This window comes from Pelecanus crispus, chromosome 10, assembly GCF_030463565.1.
Source record: "Pelecanus crispus isolate bPelCri1 chromosome 10, bPelCri1.pri, whole genome shotgun sequence".
NCBI classification, from domain to species: domain Eukaryota; kingdom Metazoa; phylum Chordata; class Aves; order Pelecaniformes; family Pelecanidae; genus Pelecanus; species Pelecanus crispus.
Window position 1 is genome coordinate 27377940 of NC_134652.1, and position 27290 is coordinate 27405229.

Sequence of the window (27290 nt, forward strand, 5' to 3'; positions counted from 1 at the left end):
GATATTATATCATCTACAGATAATCTTTCAGAACACAGGCCTTCCATCTTTCCTTACAGGTCCAGCAAACCATCTGCTGAGATACAGAAGGAATATCTGCTCCAACCCCCCTGTTCAAGCAGGACTACCTAGAGCCCGTTGTCCAGGACCATGTCATTTAAGTTCAATTCAGTGCTTGGTGAGCATTCATCTTCAAAATTATAAATGTCAAATGACTGAGTGCACTATACAAACTGGTGCTTTTTTTTTTTTTTTTCTTTTTTCTTTTTTTAAAAAGGGGGTCTTTATTCTGTGTTCTTTTCCTCTCTGTTATCATGACCGGTCAAGTGGGAGACTAGCCAGCGACTGTCACGTATAGCTCTGTTACTGGTTTCTATCCAATTCCTAAGTGACACTGTTGTTCTGTGCTTGGCACGCCAGGCACTGAATCTCCATAAATAATTATTCTGATGTCAGAAATGCAGGATTGTAGCTTCATTCAGAGAGTCTGCTGGGCATGGGGAGTGGGCAGATGAAGGATCCTTCTATTTACACACAAAAATCTTTGTGATTAGCCAACAGCAAAGAGAAAGGAAACAGAGAGAGCATGACAATTTAATGAGGATTTGTTCCTTTGGGTGGAAGAAGGTGGGGCTGAAGCACAATGCTGGGATGCAGGGATTACAGCAGTTTATATCGTACCTCTTCTGGAAATTAACAGTAAATATTTGCCCTCAGTTCCATCAAAACGACCTATTTTACATGCACAGCATGAACTTTATTAATACATAGGAAAGAAAAGGAAGGAAGCATAAGGGAAAAAAGAAAATATTGTCAACTAAACCAATTTTGAATGGTGAGGAAAATACATAATACTTTGCTGTAAAGCAAAGATCTGTCACATGTTAATTTTTATTTACATACAAATACAAAAGAAAAAAGGCAGATAAACCTATGGTCAAGACAGATAAACCTGCAAAGAGGAGTCTTCTCCAAAGCTGGTACACAGGTGGGAAAACTGGCTTCCACGCAACTCATTATTCTACCACATATGTGTGAGGCTGGAAATCCATTCTTTCTGCATCCCTCACACCCTGCAAGCCCATCTAGGCAGGGAAAGAAAAAAAAAAAGCTTGGATGACACCACAGTACTTTGGACAGACTAGCCCTAAACTCTTCTCTGAGTTTAGTATACAAGTTACATCACTCCTTGCTCTCCTCTTATATTAGGATTATACCCATCCTGAAGACAAGAGAACCCCAGCGTGTCCAGCTGCTCCCCATTCAGAAGATGCTCTGTAACTGTTCATCCATGCTGCTGCTCTGCATGCTTGCTGCCCTCTTCTCTTTCAATGGGAGAATCAAAACTGCAAATATACCCCAAGACTCGGGCACAACATGGGTTTATACAGTGATAAAATGATGTTCTCCCACCTTTCCCTCTTCCTTTGCAAATCCCAGCATCATGTTTCATTTATTTGACTGAGGCTAAGCCCATGTTTTCTTAGAACTACACTTTAAGAACTGTCGTCTTAGTACTATTTAAGCTTAGTTCTTAGATCAGGGTTGTCTTCTGGAAAATAAGCCCATTGTTGTATACATCAGCTTCATAAATTAACTCTGAAACCCAGGGTAGCTGTAAAGCATATAGAATCATCTAAATTTCACAACATCCTGGCTTACTTGGAAGTATTTCAGAAAAAGACCATTTAATTAAGAATGCTGGCAGCAGAAACCACCTCCAACAATAGCTAGGGTGATTAAGGTTAGGAGGGAAAGGTGAAGCACATGGACATACCCTTCTCCAGTTACCTTTATGAACTATGGAATCCAAAGACTACAAATGAAAGATTGTATTATCTCTCCTAATTAGAAGATGCTAAGATTCACTCTGAGTCTTTATCTGGGCTTAATTAGTGGCCCCAATGCCTTTCTCATTTCTTCTGAAAGGTCAAAGGTGTAAATGTGTTTCTGAGCTGCTCGACAGAAGCAAGGCAAACCAGAAATAAGAATTTGTTAAATATTAATGAAAACCCGTGTTTTGAACTCAGAAATAATAAAATAGATCCCTTTTCTGCGCCATGAGGAAGGCACGAGTGGGGAAAGAACAATATTCCTTTACATGCATGTGTGCGTACACGTAACTATCAATGTCAAACTGAACATAGCTTACATCATCTCCAAACCATGAGCTATTTACCTTTTTTCACTGACGCGTTCATTTCACAGGCAAAACTTAAGAGTTTCCAATGCACAGAACTACCCTTGTGAAAACGTATTCCAGCAAGATGGGGACGGGGCGGGGGAAGACGTATGTAAAATTCCTGAAATGCTATAGCAACTCAGTATTTGTTGGGATTCCATTCAAAGAAGTCACATGAAGCCTTCGGGGAGCTGGCATGCAAACAGTTTCAGTTATGATGGTTTGTCATTCAACAAATCAGTCAGTATTAAAATAATCTGACTGCAGCTTTGAAGTGACTTGCAAACATGTCTATTAGGATTTGTTGGTTATTAAGCGAAGAAATTTTGCCCTTGCTATTAGGTCACATTAAAAATATTATCTCTTGCAGAACAAGATGTGGGGAGAGAAAATGATTGGGAAAATAAATGATACTCATGAATAACAAATCTATAACCAGACCACAAAACAAACATGCCACCTTCAAACAAAGAATTCCCCCAGCTGTTAACGTACTAAATATTAAACAACTAACTCACTTTAATCATTTGAATGAAACAAAACTATGGAGAATATTACCTCACAAGTTTTGTTTAATAGCTGATCACTTAATTTTTAGGTTATTTACAACTTTGATCACTGCACACACCAAAGGCATGAAACACTTCCAAGTACAGCCCTTTAGGTAAAATACACAGATCAGGATTCAGTATGAACGTCACTACTTTAAAACATGAACAAAACATAGTTCGGAAAGAATTCGGTTCTGACTCATACTAAGTAAGTGTTCAGAAACAGGAATCCCGTAAGGGACTATGCCACAGAAAATTAATAAAATTGAAAATAGAGGCCAGGTATCTGTAGCTTGCAAGTGGTTACTGTTAAAGCAAAAGTTCTCTTCTGATGGCAAGACACTAGCTGTTCATCTACCTACCTTTACTTCCAAAATTATAAAAGATCAGATAAAAAGAATTGAGTATGTGCATTCACAAAGTTACATAAATTGCAAAAAATGGTTTTAAAATCCTTTTGAAAATCAGGAACACAGGACTAGAAAGGACTGTCTGCATCTTCTATCTCAGGTATCACTTCCAGTAAGTTTGTGGAATAATTGGATGATTTCACCTGAGAAGAACTTCCTTCTTTGGAAGGCTCCTTTTTTTGAGTCTGGTTATCCTAAAAATTTAGAAGCTTTCTTCTTCCTATTTTCAGTCCCAATTTATTCATCGCAAATTAAATCATACCCTTCCTTCAGGTAATAGCATACAAGTGTGATCTTGACAAAAATCAAACTAACATGTCACAGCTTCCCGTATTTTCACCAAATAGTTCAGGCAACCCTAAAATCTTGTTCCTGCATGCTGGAGTTAAAAGTTCAACTCAATGACTGCAACAGATGTCTACCCACATCCTTAAACAGAAAACTGACTTGCCTGGTGCTCTCAGGGAAGTCTACAGATGCCTGACACAACACTGGAACTTTAAATATGCAAGAGCCTACATTCCCTATCCAAGGCAAGTGACTTTTACATAGATTTCACAATGAAGAAGAAAACTGACAGCTAATATGGCTATTCCAAGATCATCTTGTCAGAGGTCTTTCCTCCACATTTCTTTTTCCTCTAGTTTTTTGGGGTTTGGGGTTTTTTGTTGGTTTTCTTTTTTTTTTTCCCAAACCATTTTGTCTTTCCCAATGACATTAAAAACAGAGAAAATGAAGCAATTCATTTCATGCAGGAAAAAAAGGTTAAAGCTTGCAGCCACTTCCGAAAGTTTAAAGGGCTATGACCTTGACTACTATTTTTAATTTCTATGATGTTTTTGACTCTGACTACAATTTTCACATCTACATAAATATATACATACACGTACATGCCTATATATATTTTTGTATGCACAGGCTTATGCCTAACATTGCCATTTTTACATTATTTTACTAAGTAACTCAAAGCATAGTTACATCATTTAATGTATCCAAATGTAACATTTTATTGGCAACAACTGCATACGGCCATGAAAAGGCTTAACTTGCACTACACAAAATGAGTATACTTTTTCCTGGTGAAGATGCATGGTTACATTTTCTAGTTCAATTTCTTTGATTTTATGACCAGAATCCCTCTACCCTTCTCAAAGGCAACCTTAAAAACATGTTCTCCCATCTTCCAAAAGACAAACTCATCAAGGTGTTAGATTAATACTTTACTCACCAATGCTACTCAGAGAACTGCTGCTTTCAGAATCGGAAGGCATTATGGACAGCACACTGTAAGTAGACCCTAAAATTAGAAAAATAAAGACAGTATTACTTTTTTTTTTTTTTTCCTCTCCCCAAACCAAGCTAACCATTCATTTTCTCGATACTGCAGATGCCAAACGCACTGAATTGGAGAGAGCACACGCCACTAACGCATACAAATCTAACAGGAAAAGTGTAATTTGTAAATGAGCATTGCACTGTGCGCTGAGTAAGAAATCATTCTGGATGAAATGGTAAAAATGAGTTCAGCAAAATATTGAATTAATGCAATGGTTATTTCAGATAGACCTGAAATACAGAATTTCATCTCTACATTATGAAGATTATGAGTGATACCTGTGACAACAGTCAGAATTTGCTTTGGTTTCTTATCTTTTTACATGTACCAGCTCCTATTTCATTGTGTAACTGATTTGCATTCCTACACTTGAGCTTCAGACTTAGAAATTTCATTTAATTGGTAAATAAATTTTACTCGCATCCATTTGCAACTTCCAGTATCTGATCTTAAAAGCAAGGACCTACAAAGCCATCTGCTGTTACTGACGATATATTTTTTCACTTATTAATAGATCAATAGACAGAGGCACCTTTTATTTTAGGTATTTTAGAAGTATGCTAGATTTTACTTACCAGAAGAACTAGAAAAACAGGTCCTACTTCAAAACCTTACAAACCAAACAGCTCTGCCACCCCTCACAAACAGGATAAACGGGCCGCAGTAAAGACATGGAGTGATTATGTGCAAAAGCGGTTTGAAACCTGGTCCATTTTAGCACTAGCCAGGATGCGAGACCTGTCTTCACAACAGCCAAGCTCAAAGACAGTTTCAGTACTTTCAGGAGCTGCTTTTCCTATAGTCCTCCATCTTATGTTTCAGTATTTGCTTCTTCCAGCCTCTTTGAAATTAAGAAATAAAACCTGAGAAGCAGCGTGAGATTAAACACATGGATCTGCCTTTGAAATAGATTAAAGAAAGGACAGGCTGGAAAGTAAGAAAGAAATCCTAGTTATTGCTCATCTCCTCTGCTTCTCACTAGGAAAAGACATGACATCTGTAACTACCATGGTCTTAGATGAAGGAAAGACAAGATGTGAAAAAATAAGTTCACTAATAACACAAGCAATAACAGCAAAGTGAATTTAAAAAAAAGCACACACACTTATAGGGCCTGGTCTTCAGCTAGTAAAAATGACATGGAATCCAACTTTAATGGGGTGTGTTTGTTTATCTTGACAAAGAATGAGGCTCCAACATTTGATAAAAAGAGTGATGTCTAGACAAAAGCAAACTTAAACAAGTATTTGAATGCAAGGAAAACTCCCTCCAAGCAAATCCTCTGGTTTTATTAGCAGACATTGCAGAAAATAAGTACCAAAAAAGGAAATGAGTCTTGAAGTAGACTGTTTAACCTGACAAATCTCTGTGAAAAATTATTCAAAAAGTATCAGTCACAAATAATTCTGGTTGATTGCACAGGATGTGAGGTTTTTTGCTTTGTTCTGATTTTTAAATAAAACACGACAAGCATGTCACTGACACACTGGCTTCAGAATAAAAGAAGAAAAAATCTGCTATGTATTTTTGCTTCCATTTCAAACATATTCACATAAAAATTCAAGCTGTGTTCCTATTTCATTAAAGCTTATTAAAAGCAAAGTAATTTCTGCATTAATTAAAATCAACCTCTTTGCATATTCTAAACTTGTATGACTTGCTGTATTTCTTGTAGTCTGGACTAGAAAGACTAGAATCATAAGGGAAGCTTGAAAAAAAAAAAAACCCACAGATCATTATATTAAACAAAGTAGGACAACTTTATGATAGACAATGTGTACCGAGATTGTATCAAAACTGTATGGGACTCAAGCACAATAAAATCTCGTGCCAAGAAGTGACACTTCATTATACTTGGCAATGTAAGGCAAAATTGCCCACTTCCTCTGAAACATTATGTAGGAGTCCCATACCTAAACAAACTTTTACTGATTGTTAGCTGCTTTCACTTCTTTTTAAGAGTGAAGAAAGAAAAGACTCAAAATGTCATCATCATAGCTGATGTTGCTTTTATTTATCTTCAAGAAGCACTGATCCTCTCCATCTTCTCTTCCTGTGTTAAAAGGCAGAGCCAGGACTTAAAACGAGTTATATTCTGCTCTCTAGAATAGACAGAAAAGTTTCGTGAAGCTGACTTCATCAGCAGAGACATATGACTCTCCCTAGCAATGTTCTTAAAACATTAGCTCAGATTTGTAAATACAAGATCCAGTATGCACGGCATGTTACCACAAGAAAACGTACAATCGTGAAGAAGGAAGGAATCATCTGACCCATTCATAATTCTGCAATTCTAACAAAAAACAAAAAACAAAAATCTAATAGCATTTGTTTAGCTTCCAAGGCTGTTTGTGGGAATGTTTGTTTTTGGTTTGTTTTTAAGCTACACAGGATTTAAGTCCATTATCTGTAACACGTGCCACCTTTGTCATCAGAAGCAGTATTAGTAAGCATCAGAAGCAATAACCAGAGGACTCTACATAGCTTTCACAATGTGAAAATTCATCTTTAGGTACCTAACTGATACACATACGTGTATTCAATTCAGGCTAATGTAGCATCATACTTAACATATTCTGCTTGATCAAACTAGCAATACCTCAGTAGTACCTGAAAACGCTCCCAGACAGGATTTCCCCACCCTATAGGATGCCTCCTCACATAAATGAAAAAGCTCAAATTCACCCTAACAGGAATTCAGACACAGGCAAAAAGGCAAGGAAAAAGGCACAAGCTAGTTTCTACAGCCACAGGCGCTGGAACACCCTGTTTATTCATGAGCTCCACAACCCTGGTATGTTAAGAAATTTGTTGCAGAGCCATCCCCTGACCTTGCTAAGCAACCTTCCACTTCATTTCAAATTCTTAAAACTTTCTGACTGTCCATCTTGTCAAATTCCACAAAAAATAAGATTAGAACACAAAACCCAACAAGAAGCCACGACTACTTTTTCGGGTTAATGTCGAAAGTGTTTCACACCTAGGGGTTCACATGCCTTTCACCACACAAATATGTCTATCGCAATTTTTCTGCTAGTATTCACCTCACATGCCAAAGTCCTCCGGTACAAAAACTTGCTATATTCGATTTCAATTCACTGACTCATAACAATTGCTGACATATTCTTTAAGTTCAAAATTACAACTTGAAATGACAGGATTCTGAGGAAACATGGTAGATACTACTCATACTTAATTTTTAAAAAAAAAAAAGGCTTTTTACAGATACACATCCATACAGAGAGGAAAAAGAGCATAAGCATCCTGTCTTTGCATGGCAGACTTGCTTTTGGGGCATTTCTTTTTTGCTCATCCAGATTTAAGCTTTGGATCAGTTCCTGGCTGTATTAAACAGCTTTGGCAGAGCAGAGGGATTTAGAAACTGCTGCGGTATATACTTGAGAATCTTAAGAATCCCATTTCCTTCTATTTTCAACAATTAGAGCAAGTCAGATTTCCTTAAGTTATTAACGTCTTTATCAGTCAGATGACAGGAAGGCCACTTAAAAACTCGCAAATTCAGGAAAGGAACTAGTTGCTTAACTGTGGAAGCCACCTCCAGGGACAGCAGAGGAACTGGATTCTAGTTTGCCTCCATCTTTTACACAACATCCACAACAAAACAGTGATACATATTTTTTCCTTGTTAAGAAAGATAATGATGGGGGGGAGGGAGAGTTACATGTCCTAAGAAGACATCAACTGTCTAACCAAGTAACTCCCTCATCAGCAATGCCAAATCTAGACTGATGGAATTAAATTATTAGCACAAAATTAAACCAGAGCATTTCTCTCTCCTGTCTTTCTAACCTTGGAATTATGAAACGCCACGTAACACTGGGCATCACCTATACTTCAAGGAGAGACTAAAAGAGACAAGCCAGCTAATCTCACAGTAAAGCCTCCAAAACAAGCTTGCGCTTGGTACCTTCTGTAAGAAAGCAGCACAAAGGATCAAGTAAAATTTCTGCTAGGACTAAATGCTAAATTATTGAATGACTTCTGAGAAAAAAACCATACTGTGTTCAAATTTCATTATGTGGAGATAAGCTGAATGTCAGGATTGCCACGGCTCCATAGAACTTTCTCATCCTCCTCCACCATATGCATACATACGCAAGCTCTGCTCATGGCTCTAAAGCACAGTGTACGCAAGGGGACTGTAGTGGCAGAATAAAACACAGGGACTCAACTTTCCAAAATTCATTGCACATATGCTTTCAATTCACTTCCCCCCATAATGTACATTTTTACTCTCAAACATTTATAAAATTGTATTTATAATTCAACTGAAAGAAGGCTATTTCATCTTCCAAAATTTGCTATATTAACTAAATGACTGTGTAGGAATGAGAATAATTACTCCCTCAGATACACACTTTCAGCACAGGGACAAAGAGGCAGGTATACTGAACTTGTTTCAGCATGTGAAGAACCAGGGTTTAATTCAAGGGGCATCAGGTGTTTCACCCCACAAGATGAGGAGTGCTCTGGTCTTAGCTGCACAGCTCTTTGCAAGTCACCCATCTTTAAGGATTGCATTACCATCTGCAGTATGGCTGACTCCTAAATTAAGCACGTTTACTAACTAAGAAGACTTAGCTCACCGTAGGACTGAGCCTAGAAGGAGCGCTACGCCTGCACGAATTTCTTTTGCTACACCTCAGCTTTTAAGAATGACATGAAAAAACTCTCCATGCTCCCCTGCTGCGAATTTCCATTGTTAATTAAACCCTGCTCTTCCTCCTCCCTCCCTTCCCAGCGCAGTGACTGCCAGCTGATTCAACTTCTTGTCAGCAAATGATTTTTCTGATGGAGGTCCAACGCACCGGATGAGGGGGCAGTGTGGCAAACATTTGTTTATCCACATCTCCGTGCAGCAAACCAAACTGACTTTGGCAAGACTCCTACTTGCTGTGGGGGAGCGAAAAAGTTTGATTAAAACTGGAAATGACCCAGATTACAATGTTCCCATTGCCTTTACAACAAACAAAACTGCCCAAAGAGCTTAAGATCACATGGATCTGCCATGCTCTCTCTCTCTGAGGCTATTCTTTTCTTGGCAGCCTGTGCAGCCAGGTTTATCAGAAATCGTAAGACACAGTCATTTCTGGCAAGCTCTGTGACGTTCAGATGCTAAAGTCTGACCTAACACAAAACCTTCAATTGGGTATTTGCTTCCATCCATGTCATACGTATTTCAAATGTTTCACAGTCACTCACCTTTAAGGATATCAGTAACTCCAAGAACAAAGGTACAGACTTAGCAGTAAAACAGTAGTAGAGGTCCTATCAGCACAAGTTGGCTGTCTCTTCCCCCATCTACTTTTAAACAGGGCTTTATTCCTTATTCTGCACACCTACAGTTCCTTAATACTGTGCCCTGCAGCATAAAATCCTCTTAATTTTGGGACAGCATGAAAACTAAATGACCGTTAAACGGCTTTTTAAATAATCAAGCAGCTAAAAATTTACAATTTATTTCCCAAATGCCTCAGTCTATAACAGTTTCACAGAGGCAGCGAGGGCCAAAAAGTTTATTTTCCTTTTACAATGGAGAAAACATTTTACAACAACCTACTTCAGAAATATTAAGATATTAATATTAAAAGTGTGGTTTTTGAAAAGATAGATACTTTAGTGCTTAAGCCATCTTTCACTTCTAAGCTACTAAGAATAAACTCTTGTTAAGGACAGAACACTTCACACAGGAATGAGGACTTTGGCACCTTTCTCTGAAACTTTTAGTAAAAACCAACGCTGGTGATGGAATAACAAGTCAGGCTGATTCTAATCTAATATGACAATATCTGCGTAGGTTTAGATTCAGAAAAGTTAAGTAACTTGCCAGAGGCCAAAGATGTCAGTAAAGAAGCCCTGAGTTCAGCTGCTTAAGTTCCTAGTTGTCAAGTTATACAGCCAAGTACAGCGTTTGATCTTCAGGCTGTTAAAAACAACACGACATAAATATTTGTAAAATTCCTATTTTCTTAGCAACATCTGTTCAAAACACTTCATAGTAGAATAAACCCACAGATCGATATTTCTCAATATGCATTCCTTGAGTGTACCTTATCTAGCAACATCTACACTCATTGCTATAGCTATTTTTTCCTTTAGCCATGAAGCAATACAGCAAGTTACACTGAAAAAATTTTACAACCTGTCTTTACGAGAAATCTAAGTCACTGCACTATTGTGCATCTTACTACAATGTGAATGATGAAAGGAAGCAGACATTGGTGCCTTCAATAAAAAAAGCGGAAGAGTGGCAGTGAGAAAGATAAGAGGAAAGGGCAAGAGACAAGAAAACAAAGTAGTTAATTTTTCTACATTATCACTTTATCATTAGGACACACTTGCTGCTGTCCACATACTTTATTAGCATTATTTGGTTTTGTCTACCGCATTTTGAGCACTGGGTCAAATCATCCTCTTTTCACGCAAAGAAGCACAGAAAAGATTAAAAATCTTTACAGATCTGAATTTGCATAGCATGATTCACAACACACCCATGATGACAGTGCTCCAGCTGACAGCATTCAAGCTATTTTGCCATGGACATGCTGCTCTAATAATGCCTTAAAGAGGTGGGACAGAAGCAATGTTTAAGAGCCAAATTACCATGAATTTTTATTAGCAGGACAGCAGCTATTACCAATTGGTAACTGGAAGTAAAGAGGCACAAAAACGTATGACTGCTTAAAACAGAAACAAAACCACACCCAAGTATATCAGGTCAGCTAGAAATAACACCCCTTGCTAGCTTCCAATCTTTTATTTCTTTCTTTGCAATTTATACATAAAATGACTGATTTAATCTCTTGCACTCCGTGAAACCACATCAGAAGTGATTAAATATATCTGCTGGAGCAGCAGGACCAAAGATGTAATCATAATTGCTGCTGCTATTACTTATTCAAGAAGTCCTGCAGCAATTCAGGTTCTGAACCAGAAACAACTGCTTTAACCTTTGTCTTCTTGCTTTTTGACTGGGATGGCTTTTAACTCTACTTTAGTGAGTGCATTTTGTCTTGACAAGTCATTTGTCTCCAACACTCCATTTCAGCTCAGGAGAACTGCAACAGCAAATCACCATGCCCTCCTCTTACAGCCCTGAATTTCCATTAGGTAGTGCAGCAAGATGGGTGATGACTTTTCAACAGTTATTTTAAGGCTAACAGCAACATACCTAGCTACCGTGAAAATATCAGCATGCAAACTTATATTACTCAGATTTTGGCACAAGAACAACTTTCAGTTTGTAGAACTGCACACACTGCCTTCACTGCTAACTTTCTTACAAGAGCAATGCATGTTTTTGTAGGCTGACACTCAAAAGGCAGAGAAAAGAATAACCGGCTCCAGAGTCTTTAACCTCAGCATGTAGTACAGATACAAAAAAGCTGCATTTAAAGTCAAGTCTTAGTAAAACTGCAATGCAGGTAGGTGAAACAAATTGTCACACGTTTCAGCTCACGTGGATTATACAGGTGGTCCTTGCGTTATTATCAATGCAGCAGTGCTGTCTTCTGTTCTACAAACATGATGTGGTATTACAGCTGACTACCTTATCAAACACAGAAATCTTTTTGATGAATTATTTTTAATATAGCTGCTTTAACAATGCCAGTTAACGTATTCTGGGAAAACCCATCTCCGTTCTACTGGTAAAAAGCCCAGCATACCCATTATTTTTTTCTCTCGCTTCTAGCCATCAGAAACATTACATTTGTTTGCTGGATTAGGTATGATAAACCAAGGGCGGGGGGTGAGTGGGTTGGGGTGGTAGGAGAGAGAGAAAACAGCAGCATTTCACTTTTTTTAACAAGCCTCCTGCAATCTTGAACTCTGTTTCTCTTAAAGTTATCTTCTTAATCTAGATTACTCACTAAATTATACATAAGAGGATATAATTAATTTTGTTTATTAAGGTAGAGAGATGTAAATTTTCATTAAACCTCCCAGATTACTAAAGTGTAGTAGTAGAGGACGTTCACCAATCCCTCTCCCTTTAGGAAAAGAAAATCAGATAACCTAGGGCCTAAATCCACTTGGCAAGCATGTGCTCCTTCAGTATTCCATCTGCACAGTGTCCTGCAAAATGGCATTCTGATCATTCACTGGATATTCCAGGTATTGCTGTAGGGCCCAAGGCTTCTTCAGTTGGGCAGCGCAGTGATGGCAGTCACCAGAAAGCAGCAGGCCCTCATGGACCCACATAATCTTGAGCACAGTACTCGTTGTCCCTACAGCCATCGGTGAGATGCCAACTCCAACAGGGAACAGCTACAGATTCCTCTTTGTGTACACCCATGGCAGTGAGAGGGCATCGGCGTACCACCCATCTACCCCACCCAAGGAGCATCTGCAAACTTCACTTTTTTGTTCTCTGTATCACTGCTCAAAGTGTGTTCCAATTCTGCCTACCCTTACACCTAGCCTGGTCCCATTTGGTCCCAACTGCCTATTCTTCAACACTATCCAAATACATTGTGGTAACTCAGACCCATCTGTTTCTAAAAAGTTTCTCATCTGCCCTGTATCTAGATAACGTCGTCTGTCAGACATTCAGAAAATGTCATTTTCAAGGCCACTACTCAGTCTCTCTGGTCCATTTTCTGACTTTTATTGCCAAGTACAGGGCAGAGCAGTAGTCACGGCATCTCAGCAAACAGGAAGTTAAGGAACTGTCCCAGTACATTGCTCTTGCTATGAATGGTCTCTATCCACAGGCACTCACACTTCAAACCTGCTGAGCCTGGTGCTGACTACTAGAGCTCTTCTAGGCTGTAAATGCATGGTATGTGAAGAGCTAACTGGGCAGCTCCAGCCACCGATACTGAAGAAGCAGAGACACAATCTGGACTCCTCCTAGGCCACGACTGAAGGGTGCTATTGCTCACCACAACTGGAGAAAAAAAAAGGTGAATTGGGAAATATGAGAAGTCATCCAGAAAAGTCCACTCCAATCCCCTTTAATGCTGGGGCACAAAATTTAAGAACATCACCAAGTTGAGAGTTGAGTGACAATTCTTAAATATAAGGAAATATTATACATCCATCTTTATTCTGGAGGAAAGAGGGGTAGACAGATGACACACCAAGTCACATGTCATTATTTGGGCTGGGAATAGACACCTCTTAGAATATCCTTCCCTTTCATTAAGCTTTGACAGAAATATTATTCCTTAATACCTTCAAATCTCCTTGCTAGCCTCTTTTAAGTCCAGATAGTAATATGTTCACATCTATTTTTCCTAGCATGCTAACCAGTTCTTAAAGTTTCAAGAAAGGCTTGTTGGTTGTCCATTTTGTTATGCAGCACTTCTTCCAGGGAAAGCTCACTTTGCAAAGTTATTTCCATATCCGGAGGCAATTCTTTACATCAAGCTATATTCCAGAAGCTTTGCAAGTAATCTAACTGAGACTTCTGGAGGATGACACTGTCTGCCATTTGCAACTGACCCTAGAAGATTTAAGTGAAAGTAAATTATGTTCAGAAAATACCCACACGCTATGCAGCCAAAAGCAATAAACTTGTGGGGTGAAGGTGGTAAATACTAGATCCCTACAAATGCATTCTCAATCAGCCACAGCCTTACTAAATTTGCAATGGTGACAATTAAGAAATTCAAACTTCATTTAGTTTGCACAGATATACACAGAGCTTTGTAATATATTATTTCATTAAATGATTGTACAGTCAGGTAATACAAATGCCAAAATAAAATTTAAAAAATAGCATTATTAACTCTACAACTAAATGCTATATTTAAAATTTAATTTAAATTTTGGAATTAAATGAAAGTAACCATGTCATTATGTTTGTAAAGAGGCCATGCCATAAAAAAAACCTACATGGAAGAACAAAGGGAAAAGCAGCTACAGGTATTTAAAACTGCAGACGCTGATATTCAAAAGACTGGAAAAGTACCAAGTAACAAGGAAAGCAAGCATTAATTCCTCAAGATTAGCCCCTTAACGCATCCAGTCCTTTCATTAACTCACTCCGTCTTGCAACCAGGTATTTTCTCTGCAGAAGCAGCCGGAGGTGCGCCTGGAACTGCTGGTGACAAGAGCGTCCGTCTTGTGCCAAACCTAAGCTTTTTTCAAACTTTGCCCATAACGACCAAGCGCTACAGTTCAGACTGGTTCTTTAGGACAATTCATCAAGAGCACACATGTACCTACACTCATGCATAAATGTAGTCTAAATATAAGTACTGATCTGCTTCGATGATAACGGTACAGTTAAAGCCACATAGCTTTCCTACTCTGCAGACTTTTAAACAAGGACAAAGGGGTTTAACATCTTTCTAGCTTTCTCCTGTACAGCAGGAGAACGAGGCACACAAGGAAATAAGCACCTCAACACAAACCTAACCACAATCACACCAAGGGGCTGTGCTATTTACAGTTCAGGAAAGAAAAAGGCTGTGTTTAGGCCAGTCCTTTGTGATTCCAAGCAGAGGAGTAACATACCAAAGTCCAAAGGCTTTTTTCCCTCTCCCCATACTATCTACCTTATCTAAACCTGCCCGTGTGCAATTTAATCTCGTAAAGCTATCTTCTCTGAATATCCTTCTGATTTCTACAGCCCTAGCACACTGACAAGGGCCAAACTTCTCTTTCTAACAAGAAATGGAACAAAGCAGTTGGAACGCTCTTCTCAAAAAGCAGCCCCTGTTACTATTCAAGAACTAAACCAGCAACTGATTGAAGAAGCTATGGTTACACAGTATCTCCTCACATGCTGTTCTCCATATTAAATGCTATAAATAACAACTAATTAGGAAAACTTATGAGCCTGTTGTTTCTACCCCAAATTCCCCATTTTCCTACAACTTACAAACTAGCACACATATATTGCTCATAAGGACTACAAGAAATCTATCAATACAATCATCCAAACTTGGACTGTATGCGAGTCAATACTCACCACATTTCCTTTGAAAATCAAGTGGCATTATGAGATTTGACTTTTTCAAACCATGCACCTCTAGAAAAAGTGATTCACATTACTTGGTATGAAACCTGGCATAATGCTCAAATAACCTCCTTTCAACCTTGAAAGGAGATGCATACTCCCCAACTAAGCCCTAAAAAATGAATTCTCCTCATATTGCTCTTCATAGCGTGCTTCAATATTCAGCCTCTAAGTATCCCCCCTTCAGGAAAAACAACAGAAAAGAACATCCTGAGATGGTTTCGTTAAGGTATGTCAGAGAATTCAACTTTGTTGTGTTGTTACAATGGAAAAAACTACATGCGCTTTTGTACAGAAGAGGGCTTGTATCCAAGCCTCTTCTGTCTGTTTGCAGCGATTGTTACTTGAAATGGTAACAGAAAAGATATCTAAGCTAAACCATTTAATCTCAGATTTCTTGTCTCCTTGGCAAGTTTATTTTTTTTCCCCACTCCACTGAAGTAAGCAAAAGTAAGGAAGAATAAAACATACAGCTTTTTTTCCCCTCCTAGTGTTGCAGAGCAGGAAATCCTGCTGCCAGCAGTAATTCCATACTAAATACATATATACTTATTCTGTAGGCACAGAGTCCAAGGCTCTGCTCAGTAAGAGAGATATAAGTCCCTGTTACCTACAGACTTCAGGCCTAAGTCCTCTTCAGGACATCTGCAATCACAGGAAGGTCGTCAGAACTGCGTGAATGCTACTAGCACGGAGCAAGTGCTGCAGACAAAAGAAACACTGAATCCATGGCAAAGCGACTGAGACCCCTCTCTAAAACTGGACAACTTAAAGCAAATATTCTGTGTGCATCTACACAGGGTCTTTCCAGAAATGTACAAGTTTTCACAAAGGTAACAGCTTAACCAGACAACTGTTGAAAGTGCCAAGCACTGATATGACCTCAGAAGATGGGGTGGAGAAGGTAACGATATCAAGTAAGAATATATTTGAACCATAGACTGCACATTTTCAGAAGACAAACACACAGATATAAAAAAGTAACCACACCTATGCCCTCATTTAAACAATGCAATTAAGTATGTCCTTAAGTGCTCTGCTGTACTGAGTGATTATTATAGAAGTCTATTATCTACAAACTATTTACAAAAATAATTTGTTGCAGAAAGCCCCAGGGGTAAACTTCTGGTTACAGCTGCACCACCCACAGGAACTTTTCATCCCTCACCAGAGGTAACCTTCGGCTGTGATGATGGCAGCAACAGGCTGATAACCTCCTCCGCTGGCACGGGCACCGCCACAGTGTGTGTGAGCAGACCTCTCCCTGACACACACAGGGAATAACACAGGAAAACGTTGCTTAAGATTCCTAATTGCAAAAGTAACACGTGTAACTAGATACAACAAAAAGCCATCTTCCCCCGTGTACCAGGGTGCTCATGCACACAAATGCTCTCTCCACCTGGGAGCTAAAAGCAGAGAATGCTGGGGGAAAAAAGAAAAAAAAAAAAAAACGAACTCATCTGGAAGCAATTATGGCACACATTCCTCTCCCCCTTTTTGCCTCTTCTCTGCAGGACACGAGTGCTGCTACTTTTCCCTCTCTCACAGTCACGGCAGGGCAAGGAGGAGACAGCGTCCCCAGCCTCTGCCGTGGCCTGACAGAGCGGCGAGGCGGCCCTGCATGGCTACACAGTGTTTTGCAGTGCTGAAGGACTTTGCTCGCTTAGACACAGATATTCCTAGGAGCTCCTTCTTCCAGCTTCATCTTTTACATAATTTCTTGATGACAGACCCTGTTTGGAGACTAAATCAATTTTAGAGTCTAGAGACGACTTTTTCCTACATAGCAAGGGTATCAGCATGCTAGATGGGCCTTTTAGCCTTTTTGAGATTATTCTTTTGGGATAAAGCAACAGCAAGTGCTGCAACTCTAGCAAGTCACAGAGTGGCTAATGACTTTTTAACATGGCTTAGCTACGACCTTTTAAGCCAATAGGTCTGGGTTACCGTGCAAGCAACTGCAGTGAGCATACAAAGAGTAACTGGGAACTTGAGGTACTAGTAACAGCCAGGCAGATCTTAGTAATGGGAGGATTTTTATAAGCCAAATATTCACCGTAAGATCAATCATAAGGAGGAAAAGAACGCCTGCAATACAAGCAGCCAAATGCTATCGGCTCCATCAATTCTGGAAAAAGTTTTAAAGCTTGCTGCACTGATGATGTATCTCCGAAAGACTGAAATCACACTCTTACCAGGAAGCGGCAGCATTAGCATTACATGACAGCGCACACTGAGCTTAATGGACTGCAGCAGACCTCCCTGGAGTCTGCGGAAGAGATGCAGGCTAAAAATTCAGCAAATACACTCAAGTCCAGCATGCTACTCCACATGAAAATACAATGCCCTAGTCCGCTAAGACAGTGACAGGAGAGAAGGCAAAAGAAAACAAGACTACAACACTGAGGAAGTAGAACATGGCATATTGGACAGCACAAGTCGGAGCTGTGAGGGGAGAAGAGTGGCCTCCCCCCCCGAGAGGGGAGACTGAGCCAATAAATGAGTCAAGACCTGTCCCGCTTGGAAAGTCACCTGCCTGTCCCAGAGGCTTCCCCTCAATCTTCTCTCACCTACATCTCAGAGTAGAGGAGCAGATGAGGATGCTGCCTCCCCACCAGCATCACTTGTCAGGCGTGAAGGTTGAGTGAGGACAGCTTTAACATTCAGGTTCAGCTACCGGTGCCAGCACAGACATGCCTTAAATAGCATGCCAGGTGGTCTGGAGTAACACTTTGCAACCTCTTCATTTAACCATACAAACATCCACATTTTACTGTTCCCAGCAACAGAAGAGGCAGTAAAAATTGTGCCTCCATAGGCAGCCTTGAAACAGGCTTTGTTGCATAGGCCTAACGGCAGGCTTTGACACCTCTTCTCCACTTCAAGCCTCCAGTGAACCACCCTTCTTTACATCTTCCTCCTTCAACAGGTTCTGAAGATACTGGGGATGTTCCTGAAGGAGATGGCTGTCACTGAGAGCAGCTGCCATCAGGATCAAGTGTTTTATTTTGTTTCCCATTTCAGCAGTAGCCATGAGAGCACCAGTGAGGTCAAGGGTGTGCAGGAGACAGAAACAGCACGAGCAGAACGGCACTGGGTTTGTCGTCTTTTGGTTTGCTTTTTTTTTTTTTTTTTAAAAAGGAGGGGGGGAGGGAAGAAGCAACATATCCATTGCACCCGTTGTTTAGCTCACATACACACTGCTTTCAGTATGAAACACTGACATACAGTTAAGCACTGATCAAATCATAATCAAAACCATGCCATTCCTATACAGTAAGAAAAGGCTTCCCCCCAAAAAAACCCCAAAAGACCTAAATTCAGATTAATTAGCACACTACTGGTACCCATAACCACCAAATGTTTGGAACACATTACAATGAAGACCAAATTCAACTAGTCTGTATTATGAAAAAGTGCTTAGGAAATTACTATATAAACACAGGTTGAGATGGATCACTGTTTAGAAGCACAGAATTAAAACTATCCTGTCATGATTTACAGCAGTCTTTGATACTGCAACTCTTTTCTACAAGACATTTTCATCATTTTTTTTAATTTATTCTCTCATAGTACTGCATCATCTCCTGTTGTTACATTAACTATTTTTAGTCTATATTTCCATTAGATAAATCAAGAATATTCAGGATATTTAAACTACAAACAACCAGGTTACATTCAATTACAACTTTTCCACACCCATCTGTTCTTATGTTGCTGTGGGATTTTAATAAGAACACATAGTTGGGGAAAAAAAAAAAAAAAAAAGAAAAATAGCAAGTTTAATTGTGTAAACCGAAGCATGTAAAAGCAGATAGACAATCGGAGCTCAAGTCTACAGTTCCGACTTCTCTAATCATGCTCTAAACCACAATTTCCTCAAGGGAAATACTATCTCTCCTCTCTGCTTGGGTAATATCTTCCAAAAATTGACATTTTGAGTATATTAGAAGATTTGTCAGAAAGAAGAACGAATATTAGTTTTGACCCGTTAGACAGTGGTTCACATTTCAAAATTCACAATGCAACAAATCCCAAAAGGGTTTTAATTTATATGAAAGCATATAACCATCTCTTTTCTTTCATAAATAGCATCAGAAAAAACTTAAATTCTTTGACTGCAAAGAAGGTTGATAGCATGTAGCTCTTTAAATCATTGCTCTCCCTTCCTGTACTATACTTTATCCTGCTGGGAAAACAAATCCTGCAACTTTTCACTTGAAGGGCTAAATTGGCTTTATAATTAGTGATTGTTATGCTGATTCTGTTTTACTTAAAATGCAAAGAACCTTCCAAAAATATTTAATAAATCAATACTTTAAAAAAAAATATTGAATGGAGATAATGGAAAAAAATGAGGGAAAAGAAATCCAAGCTACTGTAGAGATCCCCAAAAGCAAAAACTGAAAACTTGTTTCCAACCAGAGGAAATCTTTAAGTCTTTACAGACTTTCAGATAGGTCCAGATTTTGATCAAGGGCAAAGTCAGATAACCTACATGCTGCTACCCTCAGTATGAGGACAATGGGATAAAACAGCAAGATTTAATCAGGAGAGCACTCTTATTTTTTAGAACATTCTCTGTATGTATCCAGTCATGTATCCTGACAGGTGGGAGTTTGGAGGCTGGTCATATCCATTTATTTTTCAGTTTCATAAAGTATGCTTTTCTCCATTCCCCAGACAAACGATCAGAGGGAAGGGACTCAATGTGCAAATGTAAATTAACACTTGGGAAAACAAACAAACAAAACCCCACACAAACTCTCTCCACCCACCTAACTAGGGTTGCCTATCACAGTCCCCCTGCGCTAGAAACAAGTACAAGCATCAGAGTCCTATAATATAATAAATAATACAATAAAGTTGCTACCTTCAGATAGACTGTTAGGATAAAGAAGAGTATAAATTGAGGGAGAGTTGCTAATGTCTCTGCCCTGCCTAGGCAAACTCCCTGTGCTACCCAAACACTTCACCAGAAAAGGAAGCTGGTGACTTGCCACCAGCTCCAGACACATAAAACACAGGAGCTGACTGTTCAGTCTTGACAACTATCCAAGATAAATTGAGCTGAAGCATCCTCCCCAGCACACAGGAAAGGCTTTACAATTCATAACTGAGCTCAAGTTGCATCCAAGTAGATCTGGAACCTGTTTCATTTCAAAAATATCAGAAGCTTCCCCATCAAAAAGCATAGCCTCATGTGCTTTTTGGTGATGCCATTCAGAAACAATTACCACATGGAAAGGGGAGCCATCAAGAAAGTTTTGAAAAATTAAACCTTGAGTATCTGAGCTGCCGTGGCCCTTTGGACAAGCGAGCAACATCTTTGTACTGGAAACCTGTACTAGGCAAGTATGTTTTATTTAAAAAGACAAAGAAAGTGTCCTGCCTGGTTACCGCACCTACCTCCCTCCTGCTACTTTTAGGCTGAACCCCTGTAAGCATTCCTAAAAGTGCAAATACTAACCACTACTATTAATCACTTCACATTTGGACACAGCAGTTCAGCATCATCTTGTTTTCAAGAGGATACTAGTCACGACTTACGTGCTTCTAAAATGTAATCTCCCTGGTTCCTCAGCTCACTGTAAGAAGGCAGAATATTTGCACAGATTAAATGATCACGCACTGATTCATGCCCGCATGGCAAGTATGTGCCCCCTGGCCAGCAAGGTTCAGAATTCATCAGAAACAACATGTTGGCAGATTTGGAATTGGGATGATTTCTCCCACACGCACACACAATTGCACATTTATCACCTACACAGTTTAACAGCAGATACAAATAAAAGCAAGATCCAGCAAATAAGTAGCAGTGACAGTGGGCAGCTAAAGAGCACAGAAGACTCAATATTTCAAAGAAATGCTGAAGATAAACATTCAAACAGAAAGACTATAGATCAAACAACTGGGCCATCATGTTTTACTGGCACACGTAGAGAGGCACTGGAATTTGCTTTGTGTTTTCAAAAGTACAGTGGATCTTACAAACCATTCCCCTCCCATCAGATAGGGAAGAAAAACAACTAGTAGAACTAGTAGAAACAGGATAAAGAAATCCACACTGGCATCAGCAAAGTTATTCTTGGTCCATTAGGATACTGGAATACATGGAAAGAGGCAACCACACTCCTTCATGTTCCCCCCACCAGTAGAAGTCAGAGCCCTAAGGAACCTACTGGCCCTCTACTACTCTCATCCCTCCTAAGTGGAGGTGGCTCCTATCTCCTCCTTATATCTCACTGTAGAAGCAGATCTAGTCCTAGCTTTTAGTCATCATCTTTCATCTGCTTTCCAAGACACTGCTTATCTTCTTACTGAAGGCAACCTCTTTAATTTTCCTACTTTTTAGTTTTTGTCTGTCTTAGCAAGAAAAGGTAAGAATTTTCATCAGTGTGGGGAGGGCGAGCTCTTATAATTAGTATTTTTGGAGAAGACAAAAGCTGTGTTCTGAAAGCAAACAGACCAATTTTTATAGGACCAGAAAGCCCCTGCCACGGCCCTTGGCTCCAAACACACACACACGATAATCTTTCAAAACATCCATCATCTCATCAATATTCCTAACTGTTTCCTACCCAGAAATCTAGTATTCTATTTTCAAAACTAGAGGCCATGCCTTATCTTCTACTTTCCAAGAAATGAGAGAAGGAAGAGACTTGCCAACTTTATTTTCTTTTTAAATATACTACTGTATCTAGAGAATGTATGTTCATAAAATAGAAAAATTGAAGTCTTAAATGATAACAAGTGGCAACACATAATTAGTAAGATAGGTGCATTGCTTATTTGATTCAATTTACCAAGGTGTTTTTTGCATTACGAGTTAAACAGATGTCATTTGGAACAAATAATATTCTTCTGTTGCAAGTCTTAGCAGAGAACAATAAGAGTGACTGGATTAATTTCTTTAAAAAAATTTAAAAATACAAAAAAAAATTAGACTGTCACCACTAATACACAGAAGCAAGGTTAGGCTTAGGCTTACCTTCCCAAAACTATAAACAGTCAAAAACCTAATTTCCCTATTCCAAACCTCTATAGTTGCAAGATCAACACTATCTTAAGCCAAGTGCAGTAGCCTACATTTAGAAGAACATAAATATGCGTCTAGTGATAATTGAAAGCATTACCACTGTTTTTAAAATTTCAGATGAAAATTTCTGTTAGAACACAGTATGTCCATTCATTGTACACTATGCATCTATTGTTCTTCCCACAAACAATGAAAAGAAAAAATAAAGATTAACACGGTTTTAGATAGCCAGAAGTTTTAACCAGCAATATTCAACATAAAAAAAAAAAAACCCAAACCCAAAACAGAAAGCAGCCTTAAGAACTGTTAAATTACTGGGCATTTTCCCCAAAATTAATGGGAAGCAGAAAGCTTTCTGAGAAACTGCCAGCACAGTAATGTCACTCACAGTGATTCAGAGTCTGTTCACCAATGGTAAAGCTTTGAAAGACCAGAAATCATAGAATCATAGAATCGTTTAGGTTGGAAAAGACCTTTAAGATCATCCAGTCCAACCATTAACCTAACATTACCAAGTCCACACTAAACCAATCAAGGGCAGACTAGACTAAACCATGTCCCAAAGTGCCACATCTACCCGTTTTTTGAACACTTCCAGGGACGGGGACTCCACCACCTCTCTGGGCAGCCTGTTCCAATGCCTTGACCACCCTTTCCGTGAAGAAATTTTTCCTAATTTCCAACCTAAACCTCCCCTGGCGCAGCTTGAGGCCATTTCCTCTCGTCCTATTGCTAACTACATGGGAGAAGAGACCAACACCCACCTCACTACAGCCTCCTTTCAGGGAGTTGTAGAGAGCAATAAGGTCTCCCCTCAGCCTCCTCTTCTCCAGGCTAAACAGTCCCAGTTCCCTCAGCCGCTCCTCATAAGGCCTGTGCTCCAGACCCTTCAACAGCCTTGTTGCCCTTCTCTGCACACGCTCCAGCACCTCGATGTCTTTCTTGTATTGAGGGGCCCAAAACTGGACACAGTATTCCAGGTGCGGCCTCACCAGCGCCGAGTACAGGGGAACAATCACCTCCCTGCTCCTGCTGGCCAAACTATTAGAAATATATCATAGAATCATAGAATCATAGAATCATCTAGGTTGGAAAAGACCTTTAAGATCATCCAGTCCAACCATTAACCTACACTACCAAGCCCACTCTAGACTAATCAAGGGTAGACCAGACTAAACCATATCCCGAAGTGCCACATCTACCCGTTTTTTAAACGCCTCCAGGGATGGTGACTCCACCACCTCTCTGGGCAGCCTGTTCCAATGCCTGACCACCCTTTCCGTAAAGAAATTTTTCCTAATTTCCAGTCTAAACCTCCCCTGGCGCAGCTTAAGCCCATTTCCTCTTGTCCTATCGCTAGCTACTTGGGAGAAGAGACCAACACCCACCTCACTACAGCCTCCTTTCAGGCAGTTGTAGAGAGCAATAAGGTCTCCCCTCAGCCTCCTCTTTTCCAGGCTAAACAACCCCAGTTCCCTCAGCCGCTCCTCATAAGACTTGTTCTCCAGACCCTTCACCAGCTTCGTTGCCCGCCTCTGAACACGCTCCAGCACCTCCAATGTCTTTCTTGTAGTGAGGGGCCCAAAACTGGACACAGTATTCCAGGTGCAGCCTCACCAGCGCCGAGTACAGGGGGACAATCACCTCCCTGCTCCTGCTGGCCACAGCATTCCTGATACAAGCCAGGATGCTGTTGGCCTTCTTGGCCACCTGGGCACACTGCTGGCTCATGTTCAGCCGGCTATCTACCAACACCCCCAGGTCCTTTTCGGCCAGGCAGCTTTCCAGCCACTCCTCCCCAAGCCTGTAGCGTTGCATGGGGTTGTTGTGACCGAAGTGCAGGACCCGGCACTTGGCCTTGTTGAACCTCATACAGTTGGCCACGGCCCATCGATCCAGTCTGTCCAGGTCCCTCTGCAGGGCCATCCTACCCTCGAGCAGATCGACACTCCCACCCAATTTGGTGTCATCTGCAAACTTACTGAGGGTGCACTCGATCCCCTCATCCAGATCATTGATAAAGATATTGAACAAGACTGGCCCTAAAACAGAGCCCTGGGGAACACCGCTCGTGACCGGCCGCCAACTGGACTTAACACCATTTATCACTACTCTCTGGGCTCGGCCACCCAACCAGTTCTTTACCCAGCGAAGAGTATGCCTGTCTAAGCCGTGAGCTGCCAGCTTCCCGAGGAGGATATTATGCGAGACGGTGTCAAAAGCTTTGCTGAAGTCCAGGTAGATGACATCCACAGCCTTTCCATCATCTACCAGGCGGGTCACCAGGTCACAGAAGGAGATCAGGTTGGTCAAGCAGGACCTGCCTTTTGTGAACCCATGCTGGCTGGGCCTGATCCCCTGGTTGACCTGTACTTGCCTGTGGAGTTCGCTCAAGATGAACCTCTCCATAATCTTCCCCGGCACCGAGGTCAGGCTGACAGGCCTGTAGTTCCCCGGGTCCTCCTTCTGGCCCTTCTTGTAGATGGGCGTCACATTGGCAAGCCTCCAGTCATCAGGGACCTCCCCTGTTAACCAGGACTGTTGATAGATGATGGAAAGTGGCTTGGCAAGCTCCTCTGCCAGCTCCCTCAGTACTCTTGGGTGGATCCCATCCGGCCCCATAGACTTGTGAGCGTCCAGGTGGCATAGCAGGTCATTAACTGCTTCCTCCTGGACTATGAGGGCTCCGTTCTGCTCCCCGTCCCTATCCTCTAGCTCAGGGGCCTGAGTACCCTGGGGATGACCGGTCTGGCTGTTGAACACAGAGGCAAAGAAGGCGTTAAGTACTTCAGCCTTTTCCTTGTCCTCGGTGACAATGTTCCCCCCCACATCCAGCAAAGAATGGAGATCCTCCTTGGCTCTCCTTTTATTGCTGATGTACTTATAAAAGCATTTTTTATTGTCTTTTACAGCACTGGCCAGATTGAGTTCTAGCTGGGCTTTTGCCTTTCTAATTTCCTCCCTGCAGGACCTAACAAGATCCCTGTACACCTCCTGAGTTGCCCGCCCCTTCTTCCAAAGGCGGTAGACCCTCCTTTTTTCCCTGAGTCCCCGCAAAAGCTCCCTATTCAGCCAGGCCGGTCGATTTCCCCGCCGGTTGGTCTTACGACACACGGGGACAGCCCGCTCCTGCGCCCTTAAGACTTCCTTCTTGAAGAGGGCCCAGCCTTCCTGGACCCCTTTGCCCTTCAGGACCGCCTCCCAAGGGACTTTCCCAACCAGGGTCCTGAAGAGGCCAAAGTCTGCCCTCCGGAAGTCCATGGTAATAGTTTTGCTGCCCCTCCGCTTAGCATCACCCGAAATTGAGAACTTTATCATGTCGTGGTCGCTAAGCCCGAGACGGCCTCCGACCTCGACATTTCCCACAAGCCCTTCTCTGTTGGTAAACAGCAGGTCAAGCGGGGCACCTCCCCTGGTAGGCTCGCTTACCAGCTGCATTAGAAAGTTATCCCCCACATGCTCTAGGAACTTCCAAGACTGCTGCCTCTCTGCTGTGTGGTATTTCCAGCAGATGTCCGGCAAGTTGAAGTCCCCCATGAGAACAAGGGCTAGCGATTGCGACACTTCTGCCAGCCGCTTATAGAATGCCTCATCTACCTCTACATCCTGGTTGGGTGGTCTATAGCAGACTCCCAACAGGACATCCGCCTTTCTGGCCTTCCCCCTCATCCTTACCCATAAGCATTCCACCTTGTCATCACCACTGTCAAGCTCTATGCAGTCGAAACACTCCCTAACATACAGAGCCACCCCACCGCCTTTCCTACCCTGCCTATCCCTTCTGAAGAGCTTATAGCCCTCCAGTGCAGCACTCCAGTCATGAGAGTCGTCCCACCACGTTTCCGTGATGGCGACTATGTCATAGCCATCCTGCTGCACAAGGGCCTCCAGCTCCTCCTGTTTGTTGCCCATGCTACGTGCATTGCTGTACATGCACTTAAGCTGGGCTGTCGATTTTGCCCCCAATGTTGCCATGCCGCCCCGGGCTCCTTACTATATGGAGATATATATATATATATCCATAAAACATTGCACTGTTTTAAGTGATGCAGGCATAAAAGAAGAGGATAAAGAAAGAATGGGGAAAAGAGTATTTGCAATGCAGTATGCTAATTAACAGCAGGAATAGGTCTGGAGAAAATCCTGTGGCGTGATAGGAAATGTTCACCTATCGAGGAGCAATGTCAATGCTAACACATTCTTCAGTGTTGTGCTGTCTACGCCAAACTTCCAGGGCACTTGAAGGGACTTCTTGTGTCCCTGTGACTAGAAGGTATAAGCACAGATAACGTCAAGTGTCATGAAACCAGTGCAAAGAACGAGGGCAGGAGGAATAAGTGGGGAAGTTTTCTCGACTGTGCACTCCGAACCGTGTTATGGCACAAGAGCTCTCCTGCCACTGTCACCAGTGATCTCATCGTGACAGCTCAGCCTCAAACACAGCTCTCTTAACTTCACATGCCCACAACAAGAAGCAGGTACAGTACAAGAAAAATCCAGGAAGTAGATCACAGCCACGTAAGGCACAATAAATCTCTAAATGGGTGACATCTTTTCCATGCATTTTGGTATTACGCTAACACATACTAAGTTAAAACCTAGACAGTAAAACACCAATTTGAAAACCAGAAATTAATGTTAGCACATGGGCTTTTTTCCACTAAAAAACTTTCAGCAACCTCGAAGCAAAAATATCCTGGATAATAAAGCCTACAATTGCAATTTAGCAGGCGTATGCTTTCCACAGGTGTAGTCAAGCAACACTGAAGCTGTAACAGC

The 27290-nt window shown here is 41.0% G+C and overlaps 1 protein-coding gene across 1 annotated transcript in view; it reads right to left on the bottom strand.

Annotated features, from left to right (window-relative positions):
- Nucleotides 1-27290, bottom strand: part of DLG5 (discs large MAGUK scaffold protein 5) — a 114221-nt gene that overhangs the window by 64445 nt on the left and 22486 nt on the right. Inside the window, exon 2 of the mRNA XM_075717747.1 lies at nt 4372-4440. Within this exon, the coding sequence (XP_075573862.1) occupies nt 4372-4440 (69 nt within the window). The remainder of the gene's footprint in view (nt 1-4371; nt 4441-27290) is intronic.